General features: G+C 43.5%; 1 protein-coding gene across 7 annotated transcripts in view; it reads right to left on the bottom strand.

Moving 5' to 3' along the window:
• CRAMP1 (cramped chromatin regulator 1) overlaps positions 1 to 11,249 on the bottom strand; it is a 49,265-nt gene extending 38,016 nt beyond the window's left edge. For 4 of the 7 annotated variants that reach the window (XM_085591808.1, XM_085591807.1, XM_085591809.1 and 1 more), the window contains exons 1-2: positions 9,168 to 10,914; positions 8,350 to 8,699 (exon numbers count right to left, since the gene is read on the bottom strand). In XM_085591808.1, coding sequence (XP_085447934.1) covers positions 8,350 to 8,699; positions 9,168 to 9,556 — 739 coding nt within the window. In that variant the 5' untranslated portion in view covers positions 9,557 to 10,914. Of the gene's footprint in view, positions 1 to 8,349; positions 8,700 to 9,167; positions 10,915 to 10,943 lie in introns of those variants that run through there. The other 3 variants (XM_085591810.1, XM_085591805.1, XM_021529624.4) reach the window with 3 other exon arrangements.
• Positions 11,250 to 11,782: the final 533 nt, after the last annotated feature.

The raw sequence follows: 11,782 nt of genomic DNA, 5'->3' as shown, positions 1-11,782 counted from the left end.
TTCAGAAAAAGGCACAGAGGTGTAATCTTGATTGTCCCTTTGTCAGTTATCAGCAAAGAACATGGAAAAAGAGGTGTGAAGATTGGAAATACTAAAATGAGAATAATGCTGGATAAAACTAAGAGAATTTGCTGTTTACTCAAGTAGGGATCTGAAAAGAAAATGGGATAGAAAATCTACAGACAAAACACCATGCCCGGTTTGACACTGTATATCGGAACGCTAATCCAGAAACTAAGGCAAACTCCCCAAATTGTACTCATTTTTTTCTGTAAAAATATAAACATTCCCAGTAATTTATATTTCCAAAATGAATTGTCTTCAATCTTATTTTAAAAAATTATTTAGGATTTGACTGTCCTTATCAATGCCAACATCTACTTAATAGAACAGAAGTCTTTTAACACTAAGCATTCATTGCTCATTATAAAGAATGCTCATTACACTTTCCTTTTCTCTAGTTACTGGCCATTATGTTTTGTGTTTTACCTCATGATATATTGGCTTGCCTTAGTTTATCTGCTTATACACCCAGCTTGTACAATACAGCGGTCCTAACTGGTTTCCTTAACTTCTATAGGTATCAACATAATTCTCTCTTTCATATTTAGGCTTAAAAAGTTCAGTTATCTTTTCAAACTCAGCTTCATGAAGCAGGTCTTTTTCCCTGACAAAGGTTAAAAAAACCCCCTATATATATGTTTTTTATATATACACATACATATATATCTCATTCAAGAACCCAGAGATCCCACTTTGACAATTTTAACAGTATTTTTTTTAAGTATCAGAAGAATCAGGTGTTACAGGCCCAGCATGTTTTAGAGATTTAAAGACTTGTATGTAAATCTTAACAAGTCAGTTGCAATTTGAAAGGAATTCCTTTGGGTGACAATATTTCTCCAAATCCTAGAGAAGGTGGTTTGCGCAAGTAATGGAGAATATTTGAAATCAAACCTGGAAGAAAGCAAGAGGTGTGAAAGTACTTTTTTTCATGCATACAAAAAATATTTACTTGATATAAAATACGATATTGTGACTATTTTGGAGTTAATGTTTCTTTTAATTCTAGGGATTACTATTTGACTCTTTTGAAAATATTACTGTCTACCACAAGGAAGCATGCAAGGCAAGACATGAAAAATCATTAGACATCTAGAAGGAAATGCACTTATAAACAACTTCTGAAATAAACAGCTTCTTTACTTCCTAAAGTCTTCAGCCACCGATAAAATAATTGAAACTTATGCCATTTAATTCTGGCACTGTGTAGGTAAATCCTTTATAAAAAAGGAAACCACAAGAAAAAAACTGAGCACTTTAACAGACGGCTGAGAAAAAAGCCAACACAGACACAGAACTGACACTTCCTCATTCTGCAAATGTGAGATTGGAATATCACAACTTGCACAGTAATGAAATACAGATCTTTGGTCAAGAAGGGGAAAATCAAACACGTCAGCCCCCAAACTCAATCTCCAATCTCCTGTTGCTACCAGCTCCCAACACAAAGATGTCCTTTATCAGAAGCCAGGTACAGGATTTCAGTCCAGAGTCACTATTCTGATCACAGATCCCTAACTTCCAAGAAATCCTTCAGAGGAACAATGAATGCAGGATATGGGGGTTTCATTTGTGTGCTGGGTGGTTGGTTTTTGTTTGGGGTTTCTGGGGGGGGGGGATTTATTTTTTTTAATACTTAGTCAAGCAAATAAATCCTAAGTAAGCTGCTTGAGGAACAGATCTTACCAAGAATTTTCTAAAGATTGTTCAGTACACTTGGTACACATAAAGTTTTCCTTATTAAAAAGCGTACAAAGCAAAAGTGTCAGTGAAGATTTTATGGTCTTATTGAAATTTAAAGTTCAATTAATTTTCATTTACATTTTAGTTGTAGGTAAAAGATGGACTGAAGAGTTCTATTGGACATGCTGAGGACTCCATGAATTCATCTTCTACAAAGGACACGTAGCTCATAAGTGATCTTTTGTTCCTTTATGCACACTTACTATTGCACAAGACAAACTGTAGTCCTGGGAATTTTAACAGTATCTTTTTCGTTTTAAACTCTTTTAAAAATTAGCATCCAGACAATTGTTCAGAATATTGTATATGAAGATCTAAAAATCTGAATATCCTTTCACATCTACAGAGCTCTTTCATGCCATTCAGTTTTTTCAGAAACAAACGCGCTTGCTCTATATTCCTTTGCATAAACTTTCTTACTACTGTGCATGGTAATATTTATTGTTGGGTGATCCCAATCAAACTTAGAGTATACTGAACCTTGGTACGGCAATGGAATGTACTGTAGTCTAAAACAAAGAACTACAGACGAGTTCAGGATACAAAGCAAAAACAAGACCAGTCGTACATCAATAAATTACTCCCCATAAATTCATTACTTCAATCTTGCTGTATGCAATTCTCGTTACATACAGAACAGCTAATGAGCTTTCATCCCCTCACTAATGATTGAAGATTCTATTATTAATTTCCAATAATGGATGATTTAAAAATTCATCAATGCATTGAAACAAGAAGCTCCCCTGAGGCCAGCTATACAATTACTGCTGCAGAATGCTGGGGAGAAGGAGGGGGCTCACTCTTAACAACCTGCTGGGGTGTTTGCTCAATGTAAAATCATTTATAGAAGAGACAAGACAAAGACAAGCTGGACATTCTCCCACTGTCTACTCCTCTTGCATCTCTCAACCAGTGAATTAGCCGTCCACACCATTACAGCTGTAACAACTCCTTTCCTTTGCCCTAGGTGCACCAGAACACCAGCATCTGTGTACCAGGTATTAATTTGGATATGTAAGTTCCCAGCATTTTCCCTCAGCCTCTAATACACAGTTTGCAAAGACTTCAGGTTTTTGTGCTCGGTATTTGAACTGCAACACCTAACAAAATCATGGGTCAAAACACTAGTGTTCCAGAGAAACTTATTCAATCCTTTTGTCCAGTGTTCTCTACCCATCTACATGTCCCATTATTAAAACGTCATTGATCTGTGACTGGCATAATATCATATCAAACTACATTCCCATGGAAAAAGCTGTCTCTGTAGTTCAAGGCAAAACATAAACACTTGCAAAAATTTATACAAAAACATTTAAAAGCTGCAGTTTCAGAATCTGATATGAAAATGACAAACAATGGAATACACATATTTAAAATAACAGACACTGATAGTATCAGGATCTCATAGTGCCTCAACTTCTTCCTTCTAGGTAGTGTGTTAGAATTTGCCTTTCAGTCTTCCACTGACAGCTCTTACAGGCCAGCTGATTCATGTCTTCTGTGACAGATTATACACAGAGAAGCTGGAGTCCCCAGAGTAAATTCTCACTACATCCTTGTATCCAAACACACAGGCTGGGTTACAGGCTTAGCTCACAACATCTTAACTTCTTCAGGTGTCACCAGTCACTGTAGGTGGAGCACTCATGTGGGAATACCTTTATAAACAAGATGGGGCATTCACACTCTTGCCTGCCGCAGTTCAAATGCTGAACTCACTCCCCAAAGCGTGGGATGCGAATGCCAACTTGTAACAGACAAGTTCCCCACAAGTCAACACTTCATTTTGCAAACTTTGTAACTGGAAAGGAAGTTTCCATCCTGCCTCCACAGAACACAGCACGGACACCTGAGAAAGGCAAGTCTAGAACAGCTTACAGCAGGGTTATGCCATATAGTGTTCTTGTTGTGAATTAACATCCAAAGTTTGCAACAGACTCACAGAATAACCTGAGTTGGAAGGGACCCACAAGGATTATGGAGTTCAACTCTTACATGAATGGCCCATACAGGAACAGAACATGTGACTGTGGCATTCTTAGTACCATGCCATGACCAACTCAGCTAATCTCAGGCTCAACTGGTAACTGTCCTACACAGACAATGGCCGCCTATCTTCTCCTAACTGGTACTAGTTAGAAAATTAGAGATAGATGAATGAGTTAAAAGCATAGAGAGTTTCAATTGTCAACCGGAGCCTTTTAACAAAGCTATACTGAAGGCTTGCTTCTCTCTATACTAAGCAGGATCTGTTTAGTATATAATGTATCAAAGGCAGTACTATCTGAGCTAACCCAGAAGAGCTATAAAAAGCCTCCATGTTTTATTATACATTTGGTCACCACCCCATCTCCCATAAATCACTATTCTCTTGCTTTTCCCGAAGAAAATACCCATAAAGCTCAGTTCCACTTAATCCTGCAGCCTTGCAGGCAGGTACCTGTCAGACTCAGTACTTACTGCACCAAAGGAGAAAATCCTCCTCTTGCAGTACAGGATGAGAGACTGTGGAGTCCCAGCCCCAAGCCACTTTGAAAGGGAGGGAGGAGGGAGAACTGGTGTAAATGGGATGGCAAAGAATGAATCATTTCAGGGTAGGATGGAAGGAGAGGTACTAAGTGCAAGTGAGATGGACAGAATTAAGGAGAATGTCAGAACAACGGACTGTGCCACTAGTTTTTAAACAGTGGTTCATGTCCCAGAGAAATGCTGGAGGAATAACATCCCAAATGATGGTTACAATATATTCGGCAACCCATGAACTCAGGAAGATACAACAGAAGATACTGTAAGTACATACATCAGTTTTTTTTGGTATCTACATCCGCTCTACAGAAGACAGTAGTTGATTTAACCCACATGCTACCAAACATGAAATTTTGGCATGCTGAAACAAACTAGACTGCTTTTTAGCAAGTTCTATACCATGCCAAAAGAGATTGAACACTTTAATTTGACTAAGCTTTCAGCTGAACAAGTTCTTTTTCAAAAAATAACTGATTATTACTTCAAAACAAACCCAAATACTTGTTTAAGCTATTCCACACATTTTAGGAATAAATCCAGAACAACAGCATGAAAGACATCTTCAAGCTTCAGCTCATCACCATTACGCTAGTCTTCCTGACTTCATTCTGCATTCAGAAAACGGATAAAAACACAAAAATGGCAATACTCTAGTTCTATAAGCTAAATCTACAGTACTTTGTAGCAATGTATTCCAATATGCCTTTTATCAATGTGGTCACAACATACACATGCATACATATTCCATCCACTCCGGCTTCATGGACCAAAGCCTCAAAACACACTTTAACCCCTGTGCTCAGCAACTATGTGGCATACTGGTGTTTGAGAAGCAAACTCTCAGAAATCCCTCTTTTTCAGCAACCTTCCATTGGTCTACATCTCCTCCCTCTACAGACCTCCCTGCACTGGAACTCCTTCAATAAACTGTCTTGACACCACTAGTCCTTCAAGTTTCTGCTATGGTTTCATGCAAGTTACTTGACTTCTTTTCAAGCCTTCATGCTTTAAAAGTCATCCATCAGTTGAGGTAGTGACTACAACCTTGAAAATACAATTAAAAGGTGATGAACAGAGTATGACAATAATTCTAAAAAAAATGTAGAGATTTAGATATTTATGCAGGAAATTTGATAAACCTTCCCACAATTCCAAATTGATTGGCTACTGAAGTGAAATAGTTTCCAAACTGTATTTTACTGTACTACTTCCTATGTAATTTTTGCCTCAAACTCAAAACTGCATCTCAGTGCACAAAAGACAAGAGGCAGTATTCAAAGGTGGAATTAAAGAGTACATCAGGGCAACATTAGGAGCATGTTTACACACTCCACGAGGCAGAACTCGGGAATTACTATGAGCAAGCTTCCCAGAACCACAGTAAGATAAAGTTGAAAAGTCAGCAGCTGCTGAGTGGGCACACTCTTTTTACAGTTTACAGCCGAGTTTATTAATGATTTGTCTGCTACAATAAGGACCCTAAAAGCATAAATGCCAAAAGTAACAAGGAATTTGCAACACACATAAAAAAATTACTATTTTCAAAATTTCTCTGAAGACAAACCAACGCCTGCTGAGCAACTACAATTTGAAAGAAAGTGCATTGATCACACTCCTAAGAAATTGGCAAGTGAGAGTCTTCCTTTCAGAATACAGAGGTTCTACAAGTAGAACCACTTCAATAAAATGTTAAGGGTTACACAGCATTATTGAATGCCTATTACAAAAGCAAGTTTCTTGTTTCACTGCACCAAGCATAGGCATGGTCTGGTCACTTCAGCTGGCCCCTGTCAGAGTTACTTGTGCAGCCATCACCTTGACTTTGACATAAACAATACAAAAGCTTCCAGGTTCAGAACTGATGCACTCCAGCTGTTCATCATTTTTATACTTAGAGAGGGAGGTGAAAGTTAGTGGGACAGCTAAAGAAAGGATTTAAGTACAATCTTTATTAGTCATCTCCACCCTTCCATTCATTCTGTATCAGAAGCTGGCTCTGTGAGACACTTTGCCTGGAACACAGCGCACTATGAATTCTGATCACAAGGCATTCCACTAGGGAGAATTTAGACAAGCCTGGAAAATCTCTCATTAGGCATCTCTGAACATAAAGAGCCCAAATTAGAAAGGATCCCCGCTCCATGGCTCTGTTCTCCAAAATCTAGCAGTTATGTTCTCAATCATATCAGAGAATTCAATCAATAGGACACATTCACACCAAATCTGGCCAGGCAGAGGTGTGGCCAGTCTTAAAATCAAAAAAGTGAAAGCACAGTCATAATTCTACCACTGTCACTCCTGATGAATTTAAGAAGTTCTCCCAAACCTGACAACATGGTACAGTGATTGCAATCCATGGCTGCTAACTAAGTTTGTATTTCCTGTTCTGTATGTAATTTTTTAATGTTTGTTTTGGAATCTGAATTGCAAAAGTGAATTAAATTTCTTTTCCTATTGCATGGATATTCTTAGTGAAAAATCATTATGCTGCTCTGGAATTGGAAATAAATGTTCATGTACAAACATGAATATACACTTACACAAACACATGTACTTGTTCACACACGTATGGACTTCCAAATCAATTGAATAATTTCAAATGGACATATTCAACTTGTGAATCACAGACAAGATGTATTTCAAGGAAACACCTCCTCACATCTAATACTATTTACAATCCTGGGATTAATTATACATAGCTAAACACTCCTGGGTATTCCATTTGTTTGTTTATTTGGTTTCGTGCAACTGGAAGAAAAATTATATAGGCCTTTCTGTTCTGTCCTCTGCCACTACACACTGCTTTCATTTAACATTCAAGAGATTAAAGAGGACTTACTAAGGTATTTAGAAATATTTTAGTCAATTATACCAACTGCCAAGCAACTGAGTTCAATAATATTTTTCTGATATAACAATAACTAAAATATCCCCATTTGCACTGATTTATCATGGCAACACAAAACTATCGTAACTGTAATGCTTACTTAATGCCTAGCATGTGCACAGCCCTGAGAGGGAAAGAGTGAGGTAACCTCCAAGACACATTTATGCTACATGGAATTATACTTCAATTTAGCAGACAAGAGTAAATTTCATTATTTTAAATGTTGATGCAATCTTTGAGTGCTGTTTTTCTCAAAAATTAACAGAAAATAGCACTTTAGCACCTGATACCCAAAATTAGGTTCAAGTACAGCTCAACTGCAGTCTGAGATGTCATCAGTCACTGCTGAGCACACATAATAGCACCAAAATATTTAAATATTCCTGCTGCCTTCCAGCTATTCCAAGTTAGAAACAGTGCCAAAAAATTAAATTCTTGTCTCCAATGCTAAGTGGAAAAGCAGGTGTGCGTATGTCTGTACCTACAAACCTTCAGATGTATATAAATCAGTCTTAATAAAAACTCAAATCACATAGATGCTCAACCTATTCTGATATAGAGAACCAGGACTCCCAACACCTTAGAAACAAGTATGTCAATATGTGTATTTCATTGCTGTTTCCAAAATAATTATTTGGATAATAGAAATAACTGGGGGAAATCACCAATGTCTTGTGGGTGGGACTTTTTTTCCTATGCTAACTAGCACCCAGTGAATATTATGTTACCATCCAAGAACAGAATTCAGTGTGCAGCCATCTAATTACACAGAGTAGTTAGCTAGAGTCTGATTTCCTAATCAAAAGACAGGATTTTCCCAAAACTCAGGAGAGATGAAATAAAGACATTAAAGATTTGCTTCAATAATGTAGAATTTTTCCTCCTCCACATAAATGTCCAGACCCTCCATTTCTGGAAGCGCAGAGAGGACAGTGCGCAGCCGAGAAGCTGAAGCCTTGGGACACAAAGAAGATTTCAGCCATGAGAAACAAGCCCCAAAACACCTTCCCAAAACAAAAAAAAAAAGATGGCATCTACAGAAAGAGAATGGCAACCCACAGTCCCACAGGTGCCTCCCCTCTTTGCCATCACCCTTCCCTGCATGTTTTTAGGGTGTCAAAACACATTACCTTTGCCTTTCCCAGCAGTGCTGCTGCCAACTGAGGAGGATGCCTGGGAATCTTTCTTCAGTCTCTTGCTCTGCGGTCTGACACTGGACCTGAGAAAATGATGCTGGTCCTGGCTCTGGGAGGGCTGGAGAGAGGCAGGGGCCGGTGACAAGCTGGGGTTCGGTGGGGGGCTGCTGGTAGTGTTGTTGTTAATGATCTTCTCTTCTTTCTTTGTGCTACTGCTGCCTGGAGCTGCCTCTCCTCCTCCTCCTGCCCCTTCTTCTTCCAGGGACTCCTCATCTCCTCCTGTTCTCTTGCCCAGTTTTTTCACCCCTTCCTCCCCGCTGCTCTCTCCCAGTTTCACTGTCATCCTGTGGGGGAGGAGGGAGAAAAGAGGGAGGCAACCCAGTCAGGCCAGGGAGCCCCCCGGGGAGGCAGAAAAACCCCTGGGCTGAGAGGGGAGAAGTTTAGCTGCAGAAATTCCTCTCAACATGGCCGCCGTTGTTTGTTACTAAATCCCCTTTCGTTTGCTGTCCCGACCCAACAACCTGTGCCGAGGGTGGGAGGGGGAAAGCCCCGCCACAACCCCTCTCAAACCGGCCCAAACGGCGGCCAGAAGCCCCCGGTAGCCCCTCGTCTCTGTCCCGAAGTGCTCCGGGCCGCCCTTGGCCGAGAAATCGCTCGGCCAAACTCGGGCGTGTAGCAGCGCTCGCCAGCGCCGGAGGAGCGTCAGCCGCTGGGCCAGCGGAGGAGAACGGAAAAGTGCTGCTCCCCCATCCCATCCCACCCTACCCCACCCCTCCGCGGCTCCCGAGCCCGGGGCTCTCCTCTCTCCTCACCGCGGAGCCGCGGCCCGGCCCGCCGAGGGGGGGGGATGCATGCTCCTGGATGCGGCGGCGGCTTCTCCTCCTCTGTGTGTGTGTCTGGGGCTGGGACTGGCCGAGGCTCCCGAGGTTCCCGCTCCCCTCCGCCCCCACCCCGCACCTCCCCGCGCTCCTTTCCGCCGGGCAGCCCCGACCCCGCCGCCCCCGCCGACGGCAGCACCGTGGGCCGGGTCTGTTCTGTCACTGGGAACGGGCAGGGACCGGCTCCCCAGGCCAGCACCCCTGCCTGCCGCCTCTGCTGGAAGGAAATTAATGACACCCCATTTTTTCCCCCTTTTCTTTTTTTTTTTTCTTTTTTTTTTTTTTTTTTTTTTACTTTGGAGGGCAATAAACTTCAGATGCATCTACAGCGGTTGTGCACCCTTGCCTCGTTGCTCCTGGCCATGCAGAGACCCCGGCCAAGCAGGGCAGCCCTAAACCCTTGTGCCAAGGGAGCATCCTTAGGCTTTCAAAGACATCTGTCGACTTTTCGGACCTGACACTGGGACCAGTTGCTGGGATGACCACTTCCTGTGCTGACTTCACAAATCCTGTCAATTCTGAAGGCTTTTTTCAAATACTTGGAACAAAACATCAGAAACAAGCTGAAGGCATTAAATCACATTATCTGTTAAAACCCAACAACTTCTTTAGTTTTTTCCTCAAGAGTGTAAAAATATTTCTGACAGCATGTCCTAAAGAAGTCAACTTCCAAGAAAGAACCAATTAGAGCACACAGCAAGGAGCAGTACTTGGGATGCAATTGCCTTGACACCATGGCAGAAGCCACCATCCAACTTCTTTAGGGAAAAGATAACCAACAAGAGGAGGAAATTCTGAATATCACAAACACTGGAATCACTACAGATTAGGCTGACACCAGGATAACAAGGTTCAAATTAACAAAGATGCATCAACATTATATGGCATATAAATTCATTAAGTTACTGCTTATGAATTGTATTCATACTATTAAAATTATACCTTTCCCACTAGTTTTCAGCTAAAACACTGAACCCATCCAGAATTGTGCTGGGTAGTGTTTTGCTCCTTGAAAATTATCAATAAACTGATCTGAACTGTGGATCTAAACTCACACTGAAATTTGGTTATTTATTCACTTGACAGTGAATAACTTGACTAGTTAGAGACTAGTTCTTCACTCATCAAAACCTACAGTTTCTAGTTGTTTTGAGGACAGAAATATTACAATTCTGACAGTGTATGCTCAAAATCTTTGCGTAAGTAAGGCTTAAATAATTTGAAGTTTGGTTTTATTACTGAATTATCAATTAGCGGTTTTGGTTTTATTATTTATTATTTGGTTATAACCAAGCGATGCATCCAGCCACTGGCCTCCCCCAGCAATTAGCGGCGGGAAACAAAGACACACTCCTTGGGGACAGCTCCTTACAGGACCCGAGTATCACACCGCAGGATCTGCCCCACTTCTCAACTGCTGGCTCCATTCAGCATTCTGCCTAAGCCGTGCAGTTTCCCCGTTATAGCTACTTTCTCCTTTCGTTTTCACCTTCTTCCTCCTTTTCCTTTTTCTCCTTAACTCAAAATTTCTTCAGCCAAGCTGCTTTAGTCGTCTACACCCTCGTGGCCGTCCCTCCACCTCCTCCCGTAAGAGCCCCAGAGACGCGTTCCCCAAGCGCGGCCGGCCCGGATGGCAAGCGGGGCCGGGCCGGTCTCCCCAGGGCCAGGTGCGTGCCGCCCCGCAGGCTCCATCCCCCGCCCCTGCCTCACCTGCCGCATCAATGCCGTCACGCAGCCTCTGCGCTCCGGCTCCGCCGGCGGCGGCTGCCTCGGTTGTTCCGGCACCCACAGTTTCAGGCACCCCCAGGCTGCGCCCAGACCCGCCAGCTCCACAGGCAGCCGGCGCGAAGCCCAGCCGCCCTCCCAGTTTTGCTGACGGCGGTAGCCCCGCTCCCGGCTGCGGGGCCGACCTCTTTTCCCGGGTTGCTCCGAAACCCAGCCGCGGTCCCAACGCCGCCAGGCTCAGCCGGGCCGGGGCCGCGGCGGTTCCGGTTCCTCCTCACCCTGCCCGGGCCGGGGGCGGGGCCGCGTCGCGCGGGCCCAGCTGAGAGCGCCGGCGCTCCCCGCCCCCCAAGCAACGCGTTCCATTGGCCGGCAGTGAGCGGGAGCGAGGCGGGGGCGGGGTCACGGCCCCAGCGCGAGCCAAACAAAGCGCGGCGCGGGGCGCGTGACGAAAGCTCCGCGCGGAAGAAGAGGCGGCAGCGCGTGTCCGCCAGGGGCGGGGGTGAATCCCGAGATCTGGCTGTTGATTGGCTGAAAGAAAAGCCAATGGAGAGCCCTCTAGCCGAGGGCTTTGGATGGGGTCCAGGATTCCATTGGTCAGGAGCGGGTGATTTGCATGCGGCGCAGTATTTGTGGCTGCCGGGCGGCGGCGCCGCCAACTTGTGCTGGTGTATCAGTCGCCCGGGGCTCGGCAGCTGCTGGAGCTCGCTGCCTGGCGGCGCCGTATTGGGCCGGCATCCCCAGGAAAGCCGTGGGACCGCTCTCCCTGGGCCGATTGGGACGTTCGTGGGCTGCATTTGGAAACAGGCGATTACCCCTGGGGAGGC

This window comes from Lonchura striata, chromosome 14 (genome assembly GCF_050655825.1).
Source record: "Lonchura striata isolate lonStrDom1 chromosome 14, ASM5065582v1, whole genome shotgun sequence".
Lineage (NCBI taxonomy): Eukaryota > Metazoa > Chordata > Aves > Passeriformes > Estrildidae > Lonchura > Lonchura striata.
This window is presented reverse-complemented; position numbering and strand designations above follow the sequence as displayed.